General features: G+C 49.6%; 1 protein-coding gene across 4 annotated transcripts in view; it reads right to left on the bottom strand.

Annotated features, from left to right (window-relative positions):
* The window catches only part of SORL1 (sortilin related receptor 1), a 175789-nt gene that overhangs the window by 10010 nt on the left and 140736 nt on the right, over positions 1-25043 (bottom strand). For all 4 annotated transcript variants that reach the window (NM_001082664.1, XM_089328999.1, XM_089328989.1 and 1 more), the window contains 13 exon segments: positions 1313-1419; positions 2578-2752; positions 4429-4593; positions 5434-5553; positions 9524-9708; positions 11603-11699; positions 13492-13574; positions 16878-16950; positions 17749-17853; positions 18048-18160; positions 22027-22196; positions 22360-22486; positions 23099-23230. In NM_001082664.1, coding sequence (NP_001076133.1) covers positions 1313-1419; positions 2578-2752; positions 4429-4593; positions 5434-5553; positions 9524-9708; positions 11603-11699; positions 13492-13574; positions 16878-16950; positions 17749-17853; positions 18048-18160; positions 22027-22196; positions 22360-22486; positions 23099-23230 — 1652 coding nt within the window.

The raw sequence follows: 25043 nt of genomic DNA, 5'->3' as shown, positions 1-25043 counted from the left end.
ATAAAATAGAAAAATAATAAAGAAAGAAAATAATTTAAATTATACCAGCAACAGCTGTCCATAACTTATTTAACCAGTGCTCTTTTACTAGGCACTTGGGTTATCCCTCTCCCTTGCTCTCATAAACAACCCACACACATTCTTTGGCATGTGTTTTCCTGAGGGTAAAATCCTAGAACCGCTGGGTCAAAGGGTGGAAGCATGCTCAATGTTTTTGCACATAGCACCACAAAGCCTGACAGGAGGCTGAGCCAATTTCTGTTCTGGGCATGCCCACTGCCCCAACCCTTGTGCACGCTACTGCGACTCTTCCCAGGTCTTGGCAGGTGCAGCGTGAGATCCCTGTCTTTGTTGTTCAGACTACTTGAGGTTGAAGCTTTTTCCTTTTTCTTACTACTTCTGGAATTTGTTATTATGTTATCCACCCCTTTCCCAAAATCAGAGTATTTCTATTTTGGATTAATTTGTATGCTTTTTTTAAAAAATACTTAAGGATCTTAACCATTTGCATGTCATAGTCATGAGAGTTATGAGAATTCTCACAGGGAGTGAGAGTTTTCTGATTCTCATTGAGCGTGGCTCCTCCCGTCACACCATGTCTGTCTGGAACCCTCGGTCCTGTGCCCACAGGCCTCTGCTCCTCCAGGTGGCCACGGGTGGTGCACGGCATTCCTGCTGAGCGAATGCTTGCTCAATGAAGCCACTTCCACTCGGGATTCTGTCCACCCCTGAGTGCCAATCTCATCCCTAGTCTCGTTCTCCTTCCCCATCTCCTGCTGTGACACCACACTGGGCTGCGGAGAGCGAATCCCAACAAAGCAAAGGTGATCTTCATCAGCCCATCTCCATGGAGTATCTCCATGTGCTCCCCCGCCCCCTTCCAGCGTCCTGGAACGAGAACGGCGAGATTGGTGCCGGGGTCAGGCTGTAGCCTAGTGCCCCAGCACAGAAGCGCCAGCCAGGCCCTCGGAGGGCTTGGGAGAGGTGTGGCTCTCAGGTTCTGTGCTGAGCCCCCACTTAGCTTCAGGACACACAGCGAGAGCTGCAGCCCCTCTCCCTCTCTGCAGCAGAAGACAAGTTCAGGACTGAAAAGCGCTTGGTGCAGAGATTCGCTTTTTAATGGGCAGTATAAACATTTCACTCATCAGCGATCCCACAGAAAATGGTCCTTTAATTCTCAAGTTCACTTCTATGCCCCAGTCTTTCCTTCCTTTTTTTACACTATCTATGCCAGCATGCTATTAACAAGCTCATCTCTAAAACAGCATCTCAATTAGATTTCCAAAGTCACTGAGAGTGAGGGGGCACTTACCCTGCTTTCGTTAAAATACTTTTCCTTTAGAGCTAGACTTTTCCAGAAGAGAAGGACGTGGTCATTTTCTGTTATGATTTTTAAGGCATCGGGTGCCGATAACGAAACTGAAAATTAAGGAGACAGGAGGCAGTTAGTGGATGCACAGCTGAACGTCAGTGTTCCTGTCTCTCGAGAAGTGAAAACGATGCTCGCCTTGAAGGAGAGGATGAAACCCTGCTCGGTCTGGTGTGTAGCACATACAGGGACTCTCTAAGTGCTGCCTCTCTTGTTGTTATTCTAACACCTTCAGCCAAGGAATCTGGAGAGTATCTAAGTTAAGAGCCCTTCACCCCAAGGATGGACAGAAACAAACGGGGTGTGGGGGCAAGGTGGCGAGGAAGGGCCGGGATGGGATCAGGCACTGGAGTGACAGCAGAGGATGGTCCACGCCCACTGCCCACGCTGCCAGCTTGCATGAGGCTGAGCCCCCTCTACTGAAACTCCCAATGCACTCTGCTGCTGTCCGAGTAGCTCAGCTTACTGCTTGCTTTCTGCACGTAAACTGACTGCCCTGTGTTATACTGCACAGCTATTGGTCTCCTGCCATCTGTACAAGTCAGATCAAATGGCCACAACGCACCTCTGTGACTTCAATCCAGGTCCACGCAGTGCTTGGCCTTAAATACTGTTAATTTCCTAACTCTCTTGAGTATTCCTGCTCTTCTTCCCTAGTAATGTTAAAGCCAGCTTTGGGGAGACAGCATTTGGTCTAGTGGTTAAGATACAAGTTAAGACACCTATGGAGTAACTGGATTGGATACCTGGCTTCTGTCTCCAGCTTCCTGTCATATATACCCTGAAGAGAGGCAATGGCTCAAGTAATTGGGTCCTGGCCACCCACACGGGAGATCTGCATTGTGTTCCTGGCTCCCAGCTTCAGCCCTAGCCCAGGTCTGCCTGCTGTGGGCAATTGGGAAGTGAACCAGTAGAAAGGAGTTCTCTCTGCCTCTCCCATAGTAGGGAAGGGAAGGGCAAGTCAGGGAGAAGAGAAAGAAGTCGCCTGTTAGGGGACAGCAGAGTAAAGAAGACAGAGAATACGGAGAACAGCCACTCACCAGCCCAGTGTCCCCTGGCCACCACCCTGCAGAGCCCATACAGGAAGCCCTGCACTGCTCTGTCCCAGCCTGGCCAGTGCCCGCAGGCCCCGCACAGCCCTCAGTGCGAGGTCTAGCAGCCCTGCAGGCGTCTGGCCGTGCAAGCAGCGCCTTGTGTCTCCCGCTCACCGGTGGTGATCTTCACACTGGCATCTTTGCTCATGTTCCCCAGCTGCACAATGACGTGGTATTTCCCTCCGGGCTCCAGCTTGCTCAGGGTGTACTCCACGGTGCTGTTGCGGGACTTGACTTTGTAGCTCCGGTCCGTCTTTCGTATCAGATCTTTAACTGCGATCGCATAGAACTAGGACAAGGAAAAACACACCGCTGTGGTTACCACAAGCTTGGCGTTTTCTAACTCTGAAGTTCAGTGGGGGACAATGTAAATATAACTGTCCCCTGGGTGCCAGGGCAACGGGCTCCAGGACCCCATAGGACCCCACAAGCCATGGAGCTCAGGTCACACATAAAATGACAAGAGGTTCCGTATAACCTCGTATATCCTCCTGCACAACCTGAATCACCCCTAGATCACTTACAGTTCCCAACGCCATGCAAATCCTATGTACAGAAGAGTTTGTCTGCATTGTTTGGGCAACAGTGACCAAAAAACCCTATGTATGTTCACCACGGCTATGATTTTGTTTCGATTATTTTCTCTCTGGGGTTAGTTGGCTCTGCAGGTGCAGAGTCTGTGAATACGGGGCAGCCAACTGCATATCAGTGGCTGTGACCACGGTGGCAAAACTCTGAGCCCTCACTTAGGAAAACCTCTGGGTGGCTGGGGCCAGCCTTGCAACAGGTCTGCCCTCCCAGGACTGCACACAGAATTATCAACTAGAGTAAATTAAAAAAAAAAAAAAAACCTCTAGGGAAAGCCACATTCATCACAGCATGGGAAGGTAGGTGGGACGAGCATGAAGAGCCAAACTCAGAATTCACCTCCTCCGTGTTCACCTGCCACCATCTGTGGGCGTGGTCAGTGGGGAGGCAATGAACAGAAGTGGCCAATCCTAGCCCCCAAGGGTAAAAAGCTCTACTTGCTCTCCCTTAGGCTGCTCCTCATGGGACCGCAGGGAAACATCAAGAGAGGGTGACGTAGCAGGCGGGATCCCAGCAAGCCAGCCACCCTGTGATGGAGGGGCGCAGAGAGGGAGCGCAGGAGGAAACGCTGTTTCTCACATGGATGCTCCTTTGCTTAGGGCAGGGCTCAGCAACCTTTTGGAAAGGGTCCAGGTGGCAACTCTTTGAGGCTCCGAGGGCAGAGAGCTTCCCCCACCATGACTCAGCTCTGCTGCTCACAGCATGATGGCAGCCCGAGATTACACGCAAACTAGCAAGTATGCCACAGCTCTCATAAAGCCTTATTTTAAAAAATAAGGACAGGTGTTTGGTCTAGATGTTAAGTTGCCTGCCTTGTACGTCAAAGTCCCTGGGTTCAATTCCTGCCTCCAGCTTACCGCTAATGCAGACCCTGGGAGGCAGCAGGGATGGCTCCAGTGACTGGGCTCCTGCCACCTATGTGGGTTGGGTCCCTAGCCCCTGGCTTCGGCCTGGCCCAGTCCCAGCCACTGTAGGCTTTTGGGGAGTGAACCAGTGAATGGGAGTTCTCTGTCTGTGTCTCTGTCTCCCAAATAAAGATATGAATAATTTTTTTAAACAGGCAATGGTTGGGATTTGGTGTACAGGTCTTTTGTCTGCTGACCTCAGTGTAGAGGGTCAGGGATTGTGAGCAGCAGGAAAGGGGATACCCCCTCTCCCATGCACCCCCCTGGAACATGGGGGGCAACTGAGCAGTGGCAACCAACAAGAGAAGGGGAGACCTCCTGCTGAGTGCCAGCCACTAGGCCTCTGTTCTTGCTCCATGGTAAGACCTCTCCCCTCCCACCCCACCCTACCCAAATCGCTTTCCAGTGTGTGTGATGAAATCCGCAAACCACACCAAGAACAAGCAGGGCTGCCAGTCTGCTGGCTGCTCACCAGGTCCTGGTCAGGAGAGTCGTAGGGCGACTCCCACTTGATGACGGCCGAGGTCTTGCCGGTGTGAACGGCATGCAGGTGCCGGGGAGGAAGCCTGCTGTCCGGGATCATCTTCACGACCACGTAGTCCGAGGACGGCCCTTGGTAGGGCATCACCACCCGGACCTAGGACCCACACATGGGAGAGAACTGCCACACGGCTCAGGCGACCTTTGCCAAACTACGTTGTTGACAAAACAGCGACACGCGCACACAATCAAAATCCAATTCGTACAAAAGATACGAAACAAAATAATTCCTGACCCGTCCCCAGGTTGTCTTCCAATAGAAGCCACTGGTGTGACAGTTTTGAGTGTGTCCTTCCAGAAACATGCTATGCCTATACAAGCACAGATGTGTATGAGTGTGTAAACACACACATCTACACAACTGTGCTTATGCGTGAGTATGTGGCCTATTTTTCTCAAGCATTTTTACACATCTGAAAACCAGTACAACACTCTTGGTTTCTTTCACTCATTAAGTCAACGTAGAGAGTGTTCCACACCAGTACATTTAGAGGTGTTTTCCTTTGGACAGCTGCCACGTGTTCCATTGCATGCATGAGCCAGAGTCCACTGAAGCAGGCCTCTCTCGATAGACACTAAAGGTGTTTCAAACCTGTGTGTTACAACACCACGCTGATTTCCCCAGAAATTCCCCAGTTCTACATGTGTTAGTGCACAGGTAGAACTATGAGGCCTAACTTCCCAGAGGTGGAGTCAGACAAAAGCTTCAGACCTCTCTGCACCTGTGACCACCTGACAAGTCCCTGGCCCCCACTAACAGGGTACAGAGGGTGGCTGGCTGTGCCCGGGCTGTTTCACACAAGACCCTGAGGCCAACAGAGAGGAACTTTCATCCCGTCGCACGCCCACGCTCCCCAGGTGCCAGGCTGGGTCCAGGAACTGGGAGGGCTCTTTGCACAGAGAACCTCTCCTGGACTCTCTGGGGTGAGAGACTTACCAGAAACAGATACTGCTCATCCTTACCGACGAGCACGGTTGCGTTGTGCAGCGGCGTGGTCAGGCTGCTTGGGTTGCGGTAGAGGTCCAGGAAGGATGTGGCATAGAAAATGCCATACACCTGGTGAAGGCAGATGGGAGATGCCGTCAGCTCCTGACCACCACCCCACTGTCTCGACATCCCTAACTGAAGACCCTGCACGCGCTCACTTCTCAGGAACTCCACATCTTCCTTCATCCGTGGAGCACAGACAGGGAGCTGGGCGGATGCGCCGAGCAGGCTGGGGGGAGGGGGTGGGAAGATGGAATCGTAGGGGAGACACCACTGAAAGCTGACCAGCGGATGCCCATTCTGTCTTCCTTACTGGAACACTGGCTCTCAGTGGGGACTGCTCCCTGCAAGAGAGGCCACACTTCTCACCCCCAGCAGGCTGGGAGAGGCCACGTGACAAGGTTCCAGCCAAGGACAGGCGAGCAGAAGTGACGTGTAGCACGGCCTGGGGAGGTCCACTGCAGCGGAGCGACAGGACAAGTCCTTCCTGCTCCCCTCCTACTGGCTGCAGTCGTGGCAGTGGCTGTGGCTCCAGGAGGACTCCTGGACCACAAGGTGACCTTGGAAGATGGACGCCACAGGTTGGGGACCGCAGGGCTGGGAGCCAGTCTTCATCCTAACTGGGGGCACACATGGGGAAGCGAGGGAGCAGGGATGAACAGTAAATGATGATGGGAGGGTAGGAGCGGGGGTGGCTCTCCGTGTAAGGGAGGACCACAGTGTTTCCTCAGAGAACAGCTGAGCGGGCACCATGGGGTTGGGGAGAACTGTGTGCGTCAGCAGGTACCCCGGGCGTGGAGAGCAGGCTCATCAGCGGTACATAAAGGGGTGTCCGACACCAGTATGATCTCTTCCTGGTCCAGCCGCCAGCAGGGGTGCCGGGACGAGAACACTGACAGAGAAAGAGAAAGCGGGCCCTGTGGGGGACCGATAACCTGGGAGGAAGTGGGGCGACAGTAGTTACGGGACTCACAGGGATCAGAAAGCAATTGCACAGGGAACAACAGGGCTAGGGGAACAGGGGAGGTACAAAGCAGGACACCAGGATGTGACCAGAGCAGGGGCTCAGGGCTCAGAAGCAGCGATGGTCTCTCTCCCAGTGGGTAAGGCCGGCGGCTATCCACTGCTGGGGGGGCTCTGGGCACGGAAGAGTCCACAGAGCCAAGGTGTGAGGAAGGTCAGCACTGGGGTGACGTCACTCTACTCACGTCCTTGGTGCACCAAAGAGCAGCAGCAGGTGTGATCTCACCCCTACGAGCTGTGATGAGTGTGGCCGAGCACCGGCCCAGAGAAGCGACAGCAATGCCACCTAAGTTCCTATGGTACTAACATCGAGGGACATTCCAGAGCTCTGTGCACTGTGTCCTACTCTGGGAAGACAGCTGGCTGTGACAAGGTGGTCACATCCTGAGTTGACTACATGAGGATAATTTTAAAAGTTCATGGGGCCAGCACTGTGGCATAGCAGGTTAAGCCATTGCCTAAGATGCTAGCATCCCACATGGGTACTGGTTGTTGTCCTGGCTGTGTCACTTCCAGTCCAGCTCCCTGCTTAATAGGCTGAGAAAGCAGCGTGAGATGGCCCAAGAACTTGGGTCCATGCCATCCACGTGGGAGACTGGAAGAAGCTCCTGGCTCCTGGCTCTGGCCTGGTCCAAACCCTGTTGTGACCATCTGGGGAGTGAACCAGTGGATGGAAGATCTCTCTCTTTCTCTCTCTGCCTCTGCCTCTCTGTAACTCTGCCTTTCAAATAAATAATGTATTTTTTTAAAAAAAGTTCATGGAAAATGGAATTTCAACAAAAGTCTATGTTGGTGAAAAAGGTTTGAAATCCATGCATACGAGGAATCTTCACAAAGCTTATGAGGGTGTGTGTTTGGCACAGTGGTTAACATACCACTTGAGATACCTGCAAGCCACGTTAGAGTCCCTGGGTTCAAGTTCTGGCTCTGATCTCCACTCTGGTTTCCTGCTGATGCACACCCTGGGAGGCAGCAGGTGACTGATTCAAGTGCTTGAGTGCCCACAAGCTGTATCACAGACCTGGACCGAGTTCTCAGCTTCAGGCTTCAGCCTGGCCCAGCCCCAGCTGCTCTGGACATCGGGAGAATCAGCTAGGACCTGGAAGATATTTCTTTGTCTCTGTCTCTCTCTCTCTCTCGCTCGCTCTCTCTCCCCGCCTCCTACTTCTTGGTCTACCTGTCTGCCATTAAAATGAATACTTTTCCTAAAAAAAGTTATGAAGAAAATTATATATGGGTTCTGAAATACTTTTGCATCGAAGTAAACTTATGGGGGCCGGCGCCATGGCTCACTAGGCTAATCATCCACCTGCAGCGCCAGCATCTCATATGGGCACCGATTCTAGTCCTGGTTACTCCTCTTCCAGTCCAGCTCTTTGCTGTGGCCCAGGAAGGCAGTGCAGGATGGCCCAGGTGTTTGGGCCCTGCACCTGCATGGGAGACCAGGAGAAAGCACCTGGTTCCTGGCTTTGGATCGGCATAGCTCTGGGCATAGCAGCCATTTGGAGGGTGAACCAATGGAAGGAAGACCTTTCTCTCTGTCTCTCTCTCACTGTCTGTCAAATAAATTTAAAAAAATAAACTTATGCTTTAATTCAATTTTCCATGACTATTTTGAAGCACCCTCTCATTAACAGAGAGAAAGTTCTCTTTGAGAGCAGAGACTACTTCGGAGTCACAGGGTGCTCTGGGGATGGCTCAGGGCTTCTCCCACTGACCCTGCCTCAGGCTCCTGGGTCCCAGGCATACAACAGAGCTGAGGCCATTACATTAGCCAGATCTGAGCACCAAACACAGCCCACAGCTTACTTGAGTTCACACTCTGGCAAATTACTTATGCTTGTTATGCCTTGGTTTTCTCATTGGTAAAACGGGAATATTTACCCCACAGAACCGGTTAAAGGATTCCATGGAAGAATGTGTTTCAAGAGTTTTGCATTGTTCCTGGCATACAGAGGGTGCTCAGTAAATCTTCCTTCTTCACTGCTGATCTTGCAAACCACCGCTTGAAAACTTTGGTTATTACCCAATGAATCAGCCTGTACCAAATGCACGCTGGAGATACAGACAGAAGACAAGACACAGGCTACTTCCTCTAATAAGAATCACCAAGGTTTGTTAAGTCCCGATCAGAGTTAGTTCTAGATGCTTTTCCATTTGGAAAAGCCAGAAAGCAATCCCTCCCTTCAAATAAACCAGCTACAGGGGTAGGGTAACAACAGAAAACCTCAATAGGATAAAGCAGTATACAAGGGAACATCGGGCTGCATGTCACCCCCTATAAATATTCGGGGAGTTCACAAGGGAAAGCGATCAGGACGAAGGGACTAGGACTTGCCTGCGTAGCAGACAGAGGGGGGACTCCAGGGAAGGGAGCGCACATGCCGAGGAGCAGAGGCAGAGAGCGGTGGACGAGCCGCATCCTCGGCAAGGCTGATCTAAAAGCAAAGGAAGGCTCACGCTGGGGAGGAGCAGAAAATCAAAACCCAGACTCCAAATGCGTCACAAACGCACACACGAGCATCAGAGAAAAAGTCTTCCAGCCAAGTGCAGCAGAGACACTGGGACGAATCAAGGGGCACATTTGGGAGGAATGACCCAAGAGGGTAACCTGAGGTTGGGGGGATCACGTCCATCAGGAAGGGACTGGAGTTGCTGGGGCCAAGATACTCAGATAAGAACTCACTGTTAACGCTGCTGCCCTCCCACCAAGTCCACACCCGCGGTGGGTCACTGCACACAGGAATACGCCACCATCTAATGCATGAGGTCCAACCAATAGCAAACAGCAAAGGGTACCATCTATCACTCAGTTGCCAGGCCAGGTGTGGACAAAGGGATGCTGGGGCTGGGAAGTCAGGTGCGGCCGGAAGGTAACCAAGAACAGAGCAGGACGGGGGCTTATGCGTGGGGTGAGAAGGGAAGCAGCAGCAATAAAGAAGAGAGCCCCGACAGGGTCCGGAGGCCCGGCACCAGGGGAGAGACCACACTGCTGCTGTCTTTCTGGCTGACTCACCACATTCCTGGGGCCTGTCCAGGTGCATTCCACTGCAGTCTGATTGATAGCCCTGGCCTTGAGGCTAGGAGCAGGTGGGCGAACCCCTCTGGTCGTGACATGCTCAAATGACAGAGGACTATCGCCCAAGTCAGTCTTGGCCCAGGCGGAAATCTCATAGGCCGTCTGTGCTGTCAGATTGCCAACTGTGAAAACAAGGACAAGGAGAGGTCGGGGAAAGCAGGGTGTCAGCTGGGAACGTGTGTGTCTCAGTATGCTCACTCTGATTTTTTTTTAAGTGTAATCTCCCCATTTAAGTGGAGTCCCACATGCTGTAGAACTTTGATTGGTTTATGGCTTGCCGTTTCTTTGCCATGACTACTATGTGTACCGTACTCATGAGCATCAGGTAATTTCTCTTAAAGTTGACCAAGAAGGGTGCAACACTCCCTGATAGCCACTGGCATTAACAAGAGCCTTGAGAATCACGCTTTCCTATTTGGTTACACCATGAAATGAGAGAGGGACTAAAAAATGTAGTTCCAAGGACACGCATCACCATGTGCGGTACAGTGGACATAATCTAAGTGTCCAGTAACAGGGCAATAATTAACGTGTGTCCCATGAATGGCTACACAACCACTAAAGCTGTTCCCAATATTTAATGATTCTGTAAAATTCTCATGATTATATGTCAACTAGACGGGGGCAAGAGATACAACTACACATGGTTTTATATTCTGATTTTGTTAAAAAATAGATACAAAGGGATCAATGCACAACAAAATAAACTTGGAGATATCTAAAATACAGCAGTGAAGTGGTAGGGAATTTTAATTTTCATTATACGTTTCTGTTTCCTAAACTTTCTGAAATAAACAGGTACACGTTTCCTAATTGGCGGAAATAGTACTAAAACGGAGAGAGGAGCAGGGAGGAGGTATGCTAAGCGGCTAACCTTTGGAGTGAGAAGGACAGGAGTTCAAGGCCTGACTCTGCTTTGTGGCTGCATAGCCTTGAGTAAAGCAGCTAGTCTATTTCCTTGCTTGCAAGATGGAGAAATGTAACAGCACTTAGAGCAGCTGGCTGTTGTAGGGATTAAAAAAGAAATTGCTTGTCAAGGGCTTGGAGCGCCGCCTCGCATCCAGCCAGCCCTTAATAGATTGCAGGCAACAGCTAATAACACTTCTGTTCCTGATTGCCAATTGCATGGGTCTGACATTGAGGCAGTGACATCATAGGCTTTGGAATCAGAAAGATGTGCATTCCAATCTGGGCTCTGCCACTCGGAGGGAATTATTTACTCTCGGAACTTCCACGCGGCCTCTGTGAACTGAGCACACCTCCAGAATCCTGATAGGGCTGATGTAAAACAATCCATGCAGAACGCCTGGTGCTCAGGGCTGTTTCTATCTCATCCTCCCTGGGTGAATCTCTTAGCCTACCAGACCTTCAGTTTCAGAAAACAAAAAAGATCATACAAGGACACCTGTAGTTTCTATCTCACAAAGCTGCACAGGATGCAATAAAAGGGGACTGACAGCCCTTGGCCACCAGGCCGGAAAGCGGACAGAAGCAGCTCCCATGTCATTCTCAGCATACAGCACCTACTGCCATGGAAGTTTTGTTGCAGAAATAAAGTCTATCCTCAAAGCCATTTTCAGAGCTAAGAACTGTAACTGAGGCTCGCTCTCTGCCAGGCGGTGGAAGGGACTGGACCCTTCCTTCCTTCGTTTGTTTATTCAGTCAACACTTACCGAGTGCCAACTATGCGACTGGCCTTGTGCTACCTCTTATGAGCAGACGAGTAAACCAGGGGAGAGACGGGAAACTAACCCTAGGAACTCTGCACGAGTCCCAAAAATCATCTGCACAGCGCTGACCAGGCTTCGGCCAGGCAGTCATTCCCTTTAAGGGGCATCACATGGGAGGGGGGCTTGGGGAGGCCCCCAGGGAGCCCCTCTACCCCAAGTCAGTGGACAGCAACCTGCCTGTGCAGAATGGCCTCCCAGGAACCGCACACATCACCTCCACGGCCAGATAAGCGTCACCGTGGCCTTACTCTTCCCCCTCCCACATGAGCTAGTGCCAAGGTGTTACCTTTGTGGGACACTGAGCTCCCTTGGAAGTTCATGGTTTTCTTCTCTTGTTTGTGGGTGTCAAATGCCCAGAAAAGGTTCACCACATAGCCATTCACCTGCCAAGAACCAAGCAACGTGTCACATGAAGAGCGGTCCACCCTAGGCACACCAAACACAAGAGGTGGGATGGAAAATGCACCTGCTTTCTGCTGCTTCCTCGGGTATCTTGTTTCTCATGATGGATGGGTTGCTTACTTTGAGCTATGGACAAGTTCTACTGCCATTAAGTAATAGCTATACTCCAGCTACTTTCATTTATTTTTTATTTATTTGAAAGACAGAAAGAAATATTCCTCTCTAGTTCACTCCCCAAATGCTGGCAACATCCAAGGTGGGGCCAGGTTGAAGACAGCAGCTTGGAACTCAGTTTGGGCCTCTCACATGAGTGGCAGAGACCTAACTACTTGGAGCCATCCCCTGCTGCCTCCCAGGGTGTGTGTCAGGAGGAAGCTAGAATGGGAAGCAGAGCTGGGACTCAAACCTAGGCACTCCAATATGGGATGTGGGTGTCCCAGGCAGTGTCTTAACCACTGCACCAAATATCTGCCTCCACCTACTTTTAAAAACAAATGTCAGGGGGCCGCCAGCACTGTGGTACAGCAGGTTAAAGCCCTGGCCTGAAGCGTAGGCATCCCATATGGGCACCGGTTCTAATCCCAGCTGCTCCTCTTCTGATCCAGCTCTCTGCTATGGCCTGGGAAAGCAGTAGAAATTGGCCCAGGTTCCTGGGTCCCTGCACCCACATGGGAGACCAGGAGGAAGCCCCTGGCTTTGGCCTGGCCCAGCGTTGGCTGTTGCTGCCATGTGGAGAGTGAAGCAGTAGATGAAAGATCTTTGTCTCTTCCCCTCTCTCTGTAACTCTTTCAAAATAAATAAATAAACCTTTAAAAAAATTGTGAAACCATTTAGAATGTACAGATTCAATGAAACAAAAAATAGACTAAAAGGACAATAATTCATTAATAAAGGTAGAAAGAGGGAAAAAAAATGAAGATAATCAGGCTAATGGTAATTAAGGATACAGCTCAGCTCAAATTGTTCTCATGGTCAAGGGCAAGAAGTCAACACAAAGGTGGGCTGGCACAGTCTGAGGGGGGCAAACACATCCACACCTGGAAACACCACCTTTCCCCCGTCTGAGCTCACAGAGGATTTGATCTTGAAAGATGAGACAACAATCACAATAAAAACGCTGTCAAGACCAAAGCCACAGACAGGAGCCATGTCGAGGCCAGGTTGTTTGCTTTGTTTTTGCATACGCTCTCTCTGGTCAAGGGCATGAGACTATATGGTGGTTAAGTAAATGGCACAAGGACTCCAAGGGCTGTCTGACTCAGCACAAACTCACAGAGGAGGAATAGACAGGGAGGAACGCACTGGGAAGTGGGTCTCCACTCGACACAGAATCTACGGTGAAGTCGGCTGTGCAGAGGGGCCCATGGTGCTGGGAGAGGATGCTGGGCTGCATAGGAGGCGGGGCTGTTTCCACGCTACCCGGCTCTCTCACAAGGTTACTCCGCCACTGTGGGAACCTCTGCATTAGCACTTAGCACCAGGAAATCCAATAAAGCTGAAAATTACAGGGCATACATATTCTGTTAACACCAACTCTTTATTTGCACCGTAGCTGTGAACCATTTAATTATATGGTTAAAGAAAAAAAGGCACCAGACTGAGGCAGAATAATTACATGTGGAGACTCAAGTTGTTCTTCCTCGAGGAGGAATTCCACCCAGTTCTGGCATTTCAGCGTCACTAGAATCAGGTCACTGGTTTTGGACGAGGCCCTATCACTTTCTGCACACAGCCGAGCCTCACGCAACCGTCAGTCTGCAGTTCCCACGTTACCTTGATGTTCCCATCCACGGTCAGGGTAAAACTCAGGGAATTTTCATCGTAGTTGTCAATGTGGATATTTGGTGGCGGGATCGCTGCAAACAAAAAGGAATTCAAAAGGAGAAACCACACAAGGAAAAGCAAGGCAGGCAGCGCTCCACAGCGATCAGCTCTATAGACAAAGTGATCTTTCAGCGGGGGAAGAAAGGGCATATTTCTTTGGTGGGTTTTTTCCTGTCTTTTTTACCACTGTTTTCCTGCGGCTGAGGCTGGGCCCCACAGTCGCTCCGTGAACACACAACTGCCTCGGCTCAGCCAGCCATCGTGGCAATGAGGTCGAGTATTAGAGGTTCCATTTCGGGAAACGTCCCCCAAACAGCCTGGCTCGGCTGGAGCTTAAAGGTGCAGCACCATGTCTACTGGCACTGACCGAGTCCCTGTGCTCTCCAGTCTTCTCGGAAGGTTCACGCTAAGTCGTAAATGCACATGGGGCAAGATGGGAAGGAGGCGGCTTCCCGGTTGAGTTCAACTTCCTGTTCTCTGACCTCTAATGGCTCTGTGGCCAGGCGCAAGGTGTTCATGTTCCCTGAGCCTAGAGAGAACCACACTTCCCAGATTTGGGAAAGTTAATGAAAATAACGCATGTGCGGTACCCAACACTCAATTCACGTTCCCCTGTTTCTCTTTCCCACCAAGTAATCGGTGTGTCCAGAGCTCCAGCTCAGAGTGGAGGGGCCGGGAGAGAACGATGGTGAAAGCAATGAGGAAGCAGGTGGTCACGCTAGTCACCTTGAAGTTCTGCCCCCGAGAAAGCCCACGTGGCTCAGCTGAGCGTCATCTGGGAGGGCCTGGTAGGGTAAGTAGTCCGTGAAGACTCTACTTCAACAACTTGTACGTTAGGATCTCAGGGTGTGTGTCCCTTGCACAGACAGGACAGACTCAATGGAGGGGTTAAGATTTGGGTGCAAAAGAACTGTGTTAAAACCTGGAGGAGCCCCTCCAGGGGATCAACCTTGCAGTAAAGCCAGATTTCAGGAACACTCAACCTGAAGAAGAGAGAGGATCAAAAGCCCCAGACGGCCAACTTGGAGTAAAACAGCACAGCTGCTGTGGCACAGGAGAGGAGGCCAGCCTGAGTTCTGATCTTGGCAACCTGGGACAGGCCACAGGTGTCTCCAACGCCCAGGATTTCAAAGGATGAAAACACGGATAGGAGTCACGAGGATTAAGAAGGGACTGAGGCCGGCGCCGCGGCTCACTAGGCTAATCCTCCGCCTTGCGGCGCCGGCACACCGGGTTCTAGTCCCGGTCGGGGCGCCGGATTCTGTCCCGGTTGCCCCTCTTCCAGGCCAGCTCTCTGCTGTGGCCAGGGAGTGCAGTGGAGGATGGCCCAGGTGCTTGGGCCCTGCACCCCATGGGAGACCAGGAGAAGCACCTGGTTCCTGGCTCCTGGCTCCTGCCATCGGATCAGCGCGGTGCGCTGGCCGCAGCGCGCCGGCCGCGGCGGCCATTGGAGGGTGAACCAATGGCAAAGGAAGACCTTTCTCTCTGTCCCTCTCTCTCACTGTCCACTCTGCCTGTCAAAAAAAAAAAAAAAAAAAAAAAGAAGGGACTGACTCGTGTAAAGCAGGCACGTGCCCGAGTGTGTAGGAAGTGCTCAGTGAATGAAGGGTGGCTCTTCTCACTTCTGCGTATTAGGAATCCACCATTCATTCGTGAACCTGGTCCCTCTAGCTGACGCCACTGCTGTGTTGACCCTTCATCTCCTTACGCTGGCATCACGCCAGGTCACAGATACTTTGCACCAAGTACATTCCGACATGGGACAGCTCGCTTTTGCTCTTCCCCAACCAGAGTATATGTGAGGGGCTGGGAGTCAGCCAAATCCAAGGGAAGCAACCACCCAGAGATTTTTCAAGCACAGATGTGCCCTGACTTGTGCTTATAGAATTGAATGCACATGTATTCTGCTGACTTTCCAAACTCCCTCCTTTTTGGGATGGATGGATGGATGCATGGATGGTCTGTTCATGTTTTGACCCAGATTTTGAAAAGAGACATGACACAACAATTAAAAAAAAAACTCCAGAAGAATGTGACTTCAGCAGACTTTCTCTAACACCTGTAAAGTATTCTGCCCCCATAGACTGAGGGGCAGCACGAGGTTTGGCCGCCTCTCGCCCTGACCTGAATTCTTCATGTGACTCTCTGTGACCCACAGCCTACTTCCCATAGGCTCAGGTTAAAGTCAAACCCCCAATCATGCTCCATGCTTTGACCAAGAGCGGTCTTTGTTCACCATCGTTCTCTCCCGGCCCCTCCACTCTGAGCTGGAGCTGTGGACACACCGATTACTTGGTGGGAAAGAGAAACAGGGGAACGTGAATTGAGTGTTGGGTACCGCACATGCGTTATTTTCATTAACTTTCCCAGATCTGGGAAGTGTGGTTCTCTCTAGGCTCAGGGAACAGTGCTCTTCTGTTTTCAATGCCCGCAAGTCCAGAAATGAAAGTCCCAGGACCAAGATTCAGATCTGGACACTGGCTCAGGGAGATGGGTGGCAGGTAGCCCCTCACCCAAAGTGAGGCAGAGCCCTTCACGTAATCGCCTCCACACACTTGCTCATCAGCTCCTTGTTTAGTTCCCACTAGACTCCTGCGACAGGGTGGAAGAAAACATGAGATCTCTGCCCTAGCAAGGCACACACGCAAGATGAGGAGTCAGTGCCCTTGGCAGTCAGAGTGGCCCAGGGGCCACGTGGGTCTCAGTCCAGGGGGAAATATGCAGCGTCAAGGTTAAGAGCTGAGCAGATCCAGCCCCAGCTCTGCTGTTCAGTGATCGTGTGGCTAGGGCAAATGACATCACCTCCTTCCGGTTCCTTATCAGTCACTGTAGTTTTTCTGGGGGTTCAATGAGACGAGCTGATATATGCAAGGCAGTGAGCACTGCAGGGTGCCTGGGTGTCAGCTCTAGTGCTAGAAACCGCTGCCTACATGTGGTTGCTGGTGGCCCTTGGAAAAGAAGCCAGTGTCGACATGATGCTTTCTCTAGAACAGCACGAGTGAGCACTTCCACACCATCCCCATCTTGAGTGGGAAGGACTCCTACTCGCATGTGCACAGAGGCCTGGGTCTGCTGGGCTCTGGAATTCCTTTTGTATGTTTGCACTGGAAGAGACACTCAGTTCTAAGAGGAGGCAAACACTCGGCGGTCAGCCAGAACGACTCTGTATCTACAGCTCTGCGGAGGGACTCAGAAATGTGCGTGTGTGTTGGGGGCGGGGGGAGGAGGAAGGGATGCGACTTTCCTAATCTAGGCTCCTCCACTTAGTAGTCATTCAAAGCCGCCTCTACAGGGTTTCTATCTTCTCTAAATTTGCAAATGCTGGAATCATTTACCTTTTCCTTTCACGGTGGTAATGGATTTGGAATCGCTCCAGTTTCCTATCCCACGACTCGTCACCGCAGCCACCTTTTCAAATCAGAGTGAGAATTAATATGAGATAAAAGAAATACTCCAGACAGCAGAATTCTGAGTGAGTTCAAGGGGGGGAGATTTTGGCAATCAAGGTGGAAAAAACTATAAGGAGTGATCCAGGATACTCAGTGGCCCCAGCAACTGAAATAAAGGGGGAAGCAGACACAGCAAAGCAGCTTGGAAAGGGGGATTGTAATAGTACTAAGATTATGAAATTGCTCGATTGACAGACGTCAGTGTTCTTCTAAGGGGTAGGTATGTGTGCGTGTGTCCATGTCTGCACACACAGATAAAATGGGTATCGAGGAAATTATCAGTGTAAGGGAGTCTCCAGGGCATGTGCACTTAATGGTCTCAACAAACACATTTTGCACAAAACCTATTTCCTGTTAGAGAAATTACTAACACATTTTGTAAGAATGTCACAAAATCAGCTTACAAACACCACTCAGGAGAATACTGCTTCCCCTTACCCCGGAGTTAAAGATAAGCAGCAAAGAAGCAGGTGCCGAAGTGCAGGCACTGGAAAGCTGGCCGAGGAGCTGGCTCACGAGCAGGTGACGCTGCACTGCTGTCAGTCCTCAGGTATCGGACCGAAGTCTTACTTTAAGGTTTTGGTGACATCAGTGTAAGAGACTGAAAGAAGCTGTGATCCTCCCACCCCCACTCACCCAGGGCAAGACGCTGAGTATTTGGCAGATGGCAAGTATGTGTCCCACACAGGTAGGCACAGGGTTCTCCCTTGCTAAGGGCTAAGCTGCCCAGACAGCTGGAACAGACATGAATACTCACTCTGACGGTGTACAGGGTGTTGACCAACAAGTTCTTTATTTCTGTAAAGTTACTAGCAGCCCTTTCTGAAGTCCACACCTTGGAACCACTCCTGCTATACTCTACCTAAAGTGAGAGGGGAAAAAAATGTCTGTAAAAGGTAATCACAGGGCACCCGATGCCTTACCAAGAGGCAGGAGGGGAAGAGGGAAGGTAGGGGCAGAACATTCTAACGGATGATGGGGCTTTCTCCACTGTACAGAGCACCCAGGGAGCTCCCAGCACCATGGCACACACAGCAGCTCCTGGAAGGCACTTACAATGTATTCGCGAATGAGGCCGTGGGTGTGGGTGGGAGGGCTCCAGTGGCCCACAATCACACCTTCCTCTTCCCCGTGGAGCGACAGCTGGAGGTTCTGAGGGGCGTCTGGCACTAGAAGAGAGGCATCTCAGAAGTCAGACCAAGTTAAAATGTTCATACTACCCCAAATGATCTGTATAATCAATGCAATCTCTACCAAAATATGAAAGACATTCCTTACAAAAACAGACAATCCTAAATTTTGTGTGGAATCACAAAATAACCAAAGGGATTCTGGTGGGGCTGGGGAGTTGGGGGAACCTATAAGCATCACACTACCTGACTTCAAACCATACTGAAAAGCTATAGTCAAAGAGGCCCATGCTGTGGTTCAGCCTCTGCTTGCCAATTAGCATCCCATACCGGAGCCCTGGTTCAAGTCCCAGCTGCTCTGCATCTGATCTAGCTCCCTGCTAACGTGCTTGGGAAAGCAGTGGAAGGTGGTCCAAGTACTCGAGCCTCTGCCACCCACATGGGAGACCAGATGGAGTTCCTGGTTCCTGGATTTGGCCTGGCCATTGTGGCCATTTATCAGCAGATGGATGATCTATCTCTCAATAGGGGCCAGTGTTTTGGTGCAGTGGGTTAAACTGCCACCTGTGACATCAGCATTCCATATGGATGCCAGTCTGAGTCTCAACTGCTCCAATTTTGATCCAGCTCCCTGATAATGCACCTGGGAAAGCAGCAGAAGATAATACCCACATGGGAGACCCAGTTGGCTTCCGCATGGCCCTGCCCTGGTCACTATAGAGTTGGGGAGTAAACCAGCAGAGAGAGTCTCACTCTCTCTATCTGGGTGTGTGTGTGTGTGTGTGTGTGTGTGTGTTCCCTTCTCTCTATAACTTTGCCTTTCATATAAATAAGTAAATATTTTTTTCACAAAAGAACCTACATTGGAGAAAGGGCAGTCTTCCCAACAAACACATTAGGGAAGCTGGATATCTACATGCAGATAGATAGACCCCATCTGTCACCATACGCAAATATCAACTCAAAATGGAACAACAATTTGAATGTAAGACCCCAAACTATGAAACTAATAGAAGAAAATATAGGGTAAATGCTTTAGAAAATTAACCTGGGCAAAGATTCTGTAGATATGATTCAAAAAAGCACAGACAATAGAACCAAAAGATGGACAAATGGGATTTCATGAACTACAAAGCTCTGTCCAGCAAAGGAAACCATCAATAGAGTGAAAAATGAAGATACAACCTAAGAATGGGAGAAAATGCTCGCGAACCATTCACTTAACAAGGGATTTACGCCCAGAATATTTAAGGAACTCAACCAACAGCAGTCAATCAGCAAACAAATCTCACCCCAGTTAGAATGGCTTACATAGAAAAGCAAAACGTAATAAATGCTAATGAGGATTCAGAGAAAGGGGAATCCTCCTACATTGTTAGGAGAAAGGTAAATTAACACAGCCATTAGGGAAAACACTATGGAAGTTACTCAAACAAACAAAAAACTAAAAAGAGAACTGCCATGTGCCCAGTAACCTCACTACTGGGCATACGTCCAAAGCAAAGGAAGTCAGTAACCTGAAAAGATCTGTACTTCCACGTTTATTTTAGCACTATTCACAATAGCCAACCTATAGACTCAACCTAGTCGTCCACTGATGGATGAATGGATAATGAAAATGCAATATATGTGCACAACTAAGATTATGTAGCAAAAAAAGAATGCAATCTGTCATTTATAGCAAGATGGAGGATGTAAGTCAGGCACAGGAAGGCAAATACTGCACGTTCACACCTCCATGTAGAAGCTAACAAAGTTGATCTCACAGTAGAGAGTAGAATAACAATTACTAGAGGCTGAGAAGAGGAGGAGGGATGGAGAGAGTATGGTTAATATGTACAAGGGTGCAATTGGACAGGAGAAATAGCTATCAAAGTTATATGGCACAGTAGGGTAACTGGTTGGCAATAATTATTTCTAAATAGCTAGTAGAAAGGCTTTTGAAACAAATGATAAATGTTTGGGGTAATGAACACACCAATTACCCTGATCTGACTACTACAACTATAGATATATATTGAGATATTCCATTGTACCCACTATGTACAATTACTACATGTCAATTAAAATGTTTTTAAAGACATACACATGTTTTAAAGAGTCAAATTGCAGTTAAAATCCATCTGCATGTTGGTTAACTGGGGTACTATTCCTGGGATGAGACTCTAGAGCCAGGTTGGGATCTACCCATTAGAAGGGCTGCTGATTTGGTCTTTGTTGCCAAGACACCTTTTTTCTCCTTCCAGAAGGCACAACGGGCTCTTCACCCATCAGATCATGGCTCAGTTGAGTCTGATGTAAATTTGTGGCACACCAGGGTGGAGCAGGGACTCACTTGGGCAGGCTGAGCCACAGCTGGCCATGGGACTTTGATGCTGAGATATTAATTGTCAATGACAGCACCTGCTGCCTCAACCTCTCGTACAACAAAACAGAGGATCATGGGCATGCCTACTGAGGAGGAAGACTAATTTTCCAAATCACAGAAATGCTATATCCAAATGAATGTGATCACTTTTGAAGCAGACTCCTTAACAAATTTAGTTCTGGCATATTCAAGACACTTTGGGCAATGGGAAAAAACAACTAGAATAAGCAGAAAGTCACCCATGTCAACTACTTTGAAGGAAGACGAAACAGGGAATTTTCTTAGACACATAGATTTAGTAAAGTTCTTAAAAACTTAGCCACAAAACTGCTGAGATGTTTCCCACAAGGGATTCAAAAATTTCACAGAAAATGCTATAGATTTCAAAAATTTTCGCACAAAATAAACTCATCTTTTAATTCCCTTTTCCATGAACTTTCTAAAGTCCCTCATATTTCAATGATGATGGATTCATAAGTACCAAGCACTGGGAAATATGTAGAAAAGGAAGGTAGAGGCAGAAACTACACAAGAAATGCAGAAGGGGAAATAAAGGTGAGAATCTGAAATTCACTTTTTTGGGGGGTGGGGGTTAGTCATGGAACCCAGGTATTTCCACGTGGGACACAAGCATCTTCTTTCTTTAATGTTTATTTTCATCTACTTGAAAGGCAGAGAGAGAAAGGCCACACACACACACGCACACACACAGATCTTCCATCTGCTGGTTCACTTCTCAAATGCCTGCAACAGACAGGGCTGGACCAGGCTGAAGCCAGGAGCCCAGAACTCCATTCAGGTCTCTCATGTGGGTGTCAGGGACCTAAGCACCCAAGCCATGATTCACTACCACCCAGGATGCATGAACAGGAAGCTGAATGAGGAGTGGAACAGACAGGACTCAAACCAGGCACTCTGCTATGGGGTGCGAGCATCCCACGTGGTGGCTCAACCTGCTGGACTGCAACATTCATTCCTGAAATTAACTTAAGGTACAAGAACATTCTCTGCCATGATAAGGAGAATAAATGTTCAACAACGCAGGCAAGACCGTAAAACACAGCCCCAGTACTTCTACATATGTAAGACACATGTAATTATGCTCCCACATTCCTGAGCTGCCTTGAGAAAACTCCCAAAATCCCACATAAAGTCTTGCATATGCCCAAAAATAAATAAATCATGGGGCCAGCATTGTGGTGCAGTAGGTTAAGCCACTGATTGTAATGCCAGCATCCCATATGGGCACCAGTTCAAGTTCTGCTGCTCCACTTCCAATCTAGCTCTCTGCTAACATGTCTGGGAAAGCAGTGGAAGATGGCCCAAGTGCTTGGGTCCCTGCACCCACGTGAGAGACCCAGTGGAGTTCCTGGCTCCTGGTTTAGGCTTGGTCCTGCCTCATCTACTGCAGTCATCTGGGAAATGAACCAGCAATGGAAGATCTCTGTTTCTTTCTCCTTTTCTCTGTAACTACCTTTCAAATCAATCAATCTTAAAAAAGTAAAAAAAAAAAAATAATAATCATCATGACACTTACATCCCTCTGGAGTTCTCAAGGTCACAAAGTCATTGGTGTTGTGCACCTTGCTCAGGCACTGAACCTGCACTTTAACCTGGTAGGTGGTATCTGGTTTCAACACTTTTAATACAGTGTTTGTCTTATTGCTGTGAGTCTCCAGAGTCTTCCATATGCTCTCTCCAACAACTCTGGCCAAAGAGAACAAAGATATTGTCACACCAGAATAGAAGGGGTAGCTGAGACATATGACTCAGTAAAGAGACAAACCATGCATATCTCAAGAGAATTCATGGAGCATTCAATGGTAATGAAGACATCACTGTCTCCTCCTATGGCAGGGATGGGACCCACCTATAGTACACGTTGTATACACAAGCAGCAGAGGGCATTTTTTTGGGCCGCATCCAGGTCAAAGTGACATTCCCAGAGAAGTCAGCTGTCCACTGAAGATTCTGTACTTTGTATACAGTTAACTCATCTAGAGAGAGGAAAATATCAGAGCAAGTCAAGCCTACAAATCCTTGGATTTCCAGAGACCCAAACAGAGCCCTGCTTTTAGAAAGAACTCCCAGGGTCTGGACTGCCAAGAGGCCACAGTCGTTATGTGAAAACACCCCAGAAAATGTAGTTGAAACCCTCCAATACGACCTTTCCTAGGGTCTCCTAGGATATTTTTCCTTGCATTTCACCCACTTCTTTCCTATGGCAATTTAAGCCTGATTCTCAATAGAGAATGACTACACGTCCAAGGACAGTGTCACAGAGGGTCTGCTACTAAATGCACCCCAGAGGAAATGACTGAGCCAAGCCCACCAGCAGCCTGCGGCTCTGCAGAAGGCAGGGTATGGCATGAAGTGGGACCCCTGTCGCCTGTCCAAGGCCAATCCAAGTCTAGCATTCCACCGACAGGGAGGAGGAAGCTACAAATTACATTAGAGTCTGGCCAACCCTCACTCACTTGGTGGGCCAACATCAGGAGCACATCCACTTCATTCCAGATTGAGGAGATGTTCCAAAGGGTCCTCGCTAGATGTCCCCCTGCCCGTGCGCAGGAGGCCTCAGCCTGGCCAGCGCCGGGGCCAGCACTCACCACTGCAGGCCTTCTCGTCGCTCTCATCTGAGCAGTCCAGGAAGCCGTCGCAGCGTTCTGACAGCACGATGCAGGCCTCGCCATCCTCACACTTGAACTCCCAGCTCATGCAGGTCAAGGTGCTGTGAGTGGCTGAAAGACAAAGAACCTGCTGAAACCCTCCGGGAGAGGGGGCTGTGTTTTATGAAAGGCTGGGTCTAGGTTCACTTCTATTTAAGAAAAGTAGCTTGGGGCAGGCCTTGACCCAGTGCTTAGACTCCCACATCGCAAATCAGAGTGCCTGGGTTCAAGTCCCAGCTCCTCTTCCAATTCTGGCTTCCTGCTAGTGCACACCCTGGGAGGCAGCAGGTGATGGCTCAAGGACTTGGGGGCCAGCCACCCATGTGGGAGACCTGGACTGATCTCCCAGTTATTCGCTTCAGCCTGGCCCAGCCCTGGCTGTTTCAGGTACTTGAAGAGCAAACCACCAGATGGAAGATATCTCTGCCAGTCCTCTGTGTGTATTTCTCTCTCCCTGCCTTTCAAATAAATTTTAAAAAGTTTAAAAAGAGAGAAAACAGCAGGTTACATACTTTGAACTAATTGGCTTCTGCTTCAAAACATGCCCGTGCCTCTGGCGTGAGGAGTGGCCAAACCCACCTGGGCACGGCAGTGCCATCGTACTTAACATTAACAACTGGAATCCACATTCAGGAGGAGCAAGAGGTTTGGAGTCAAACCAACCAGGGCTTAAATCCTGGCTCTGTGTGAGCTTGAGCCAACCGTTCCACTTCACCCCAGGCAGTTCCCCTGCATGAACCTAGGGTAACAATTCCATCACTCCCACCTGCACAATCTAATGCGCTCAGGGGCCTGGAAGAGTGCCTCGGGCCCGGCCCCAGCAGTTACCAGCAAAGCACTACCCATGGCACGGCAAACCCTTCAGTTACTACGATCAGTCTGCAGCGTGCAGGGATGCTCGGGTTTCGGATCTGCGTTGCACACTGCAATGAGGCATGCTCCTTTTAGGTGGCGTTTTTAATTGTATCAGTTTTCGATGTATCTTCACAGAAAATGAAATAACCCAAGAGGAAAGCTTTGGTAAGTTAACAGTTACACAACTCTATGGCTAGGCTATGAACCAACATTTTATCTTTCCCCTGTTCTGAAAGTAGACTTCAAATGCACAGGAGACTCTGAAAAGGAAGTGGAAACCCAAGGAATGATACAAGTCCAAGGCCAATATCATAGTGGGATCCATTACTAAATGCATTCCCGAGAGATGGACTGAATGACTACAATAAGAGAAAAGAGAGCCTACTGGACACTACATCTGCTGTCCCAGGCCCGTGTGGGCCAGGCCCAAATGCAGGTTCTTCAGATGTTCATCATACAGACTCCGTATGCATCCATCCTGCTCAGAAGGGCTACAGAAGAAGCCCAATCCCACCAGGGAGGAAAATCTACAATCCTCTAAGTCAAAGATGCCTGCATCCTGAGCCCTGGAACCTGTTAATATGTAAGTTCACACTGAGACACTCTCCAACACTCTGGAACAGCTTATCCTGTTTTTTTTTTTTTTCTTTCTTAAAAAAGAAAGATTTATTTGAAAGGCAGAGTTACACAGGCAGAAGCAGAGAGAGAGAAGCCTTCCATCTACTGGTTCACTCCCCAAATGGCCACAACAGCCAGAGCTGCTCCGATCTGAAGCCAAGAGCTTCTTCGGGGTCTCCCACATGGGTGCAGAGGCCCAAGGACTTGGGCCATCTTCCACTGCTTTCCCAGGACACAGCAGAGAGCTGGATAGGAAGTGGAGCAGCTGGGACTCAAACTGGCGCCTATATGGGATGCCAGCACTGCAGGCGGCAGCTTTGCCGGCTATACCACGGTGCCGGCCCCTATCCTGTTTTCTACCTGAAGCATCGCATCTCCTGATGAGAGCCACACTTGGAGATGTGGGTAGAGG

This window comes from Oryctolagus cuniculus, chromosome 1 (assembly GCF_051225735.1).
Source record: "Oryctolagus cuniculus isolate XC-2025 breed Fujian yellow rabbit chromosome 1, ASM5122573v1, whole genome shotgun sequence".
Taxonomy (NCBI): domain Eukaryota; kingdom Metazoa; phylum Chordata; class Mammalia; order Lagomorpha; family Leporidae; genus Oryctolagus; species Oryctolagus cuniculus.
This window is presented reverse-complemented; position numbering and strand designations above follow the sequence as displayed.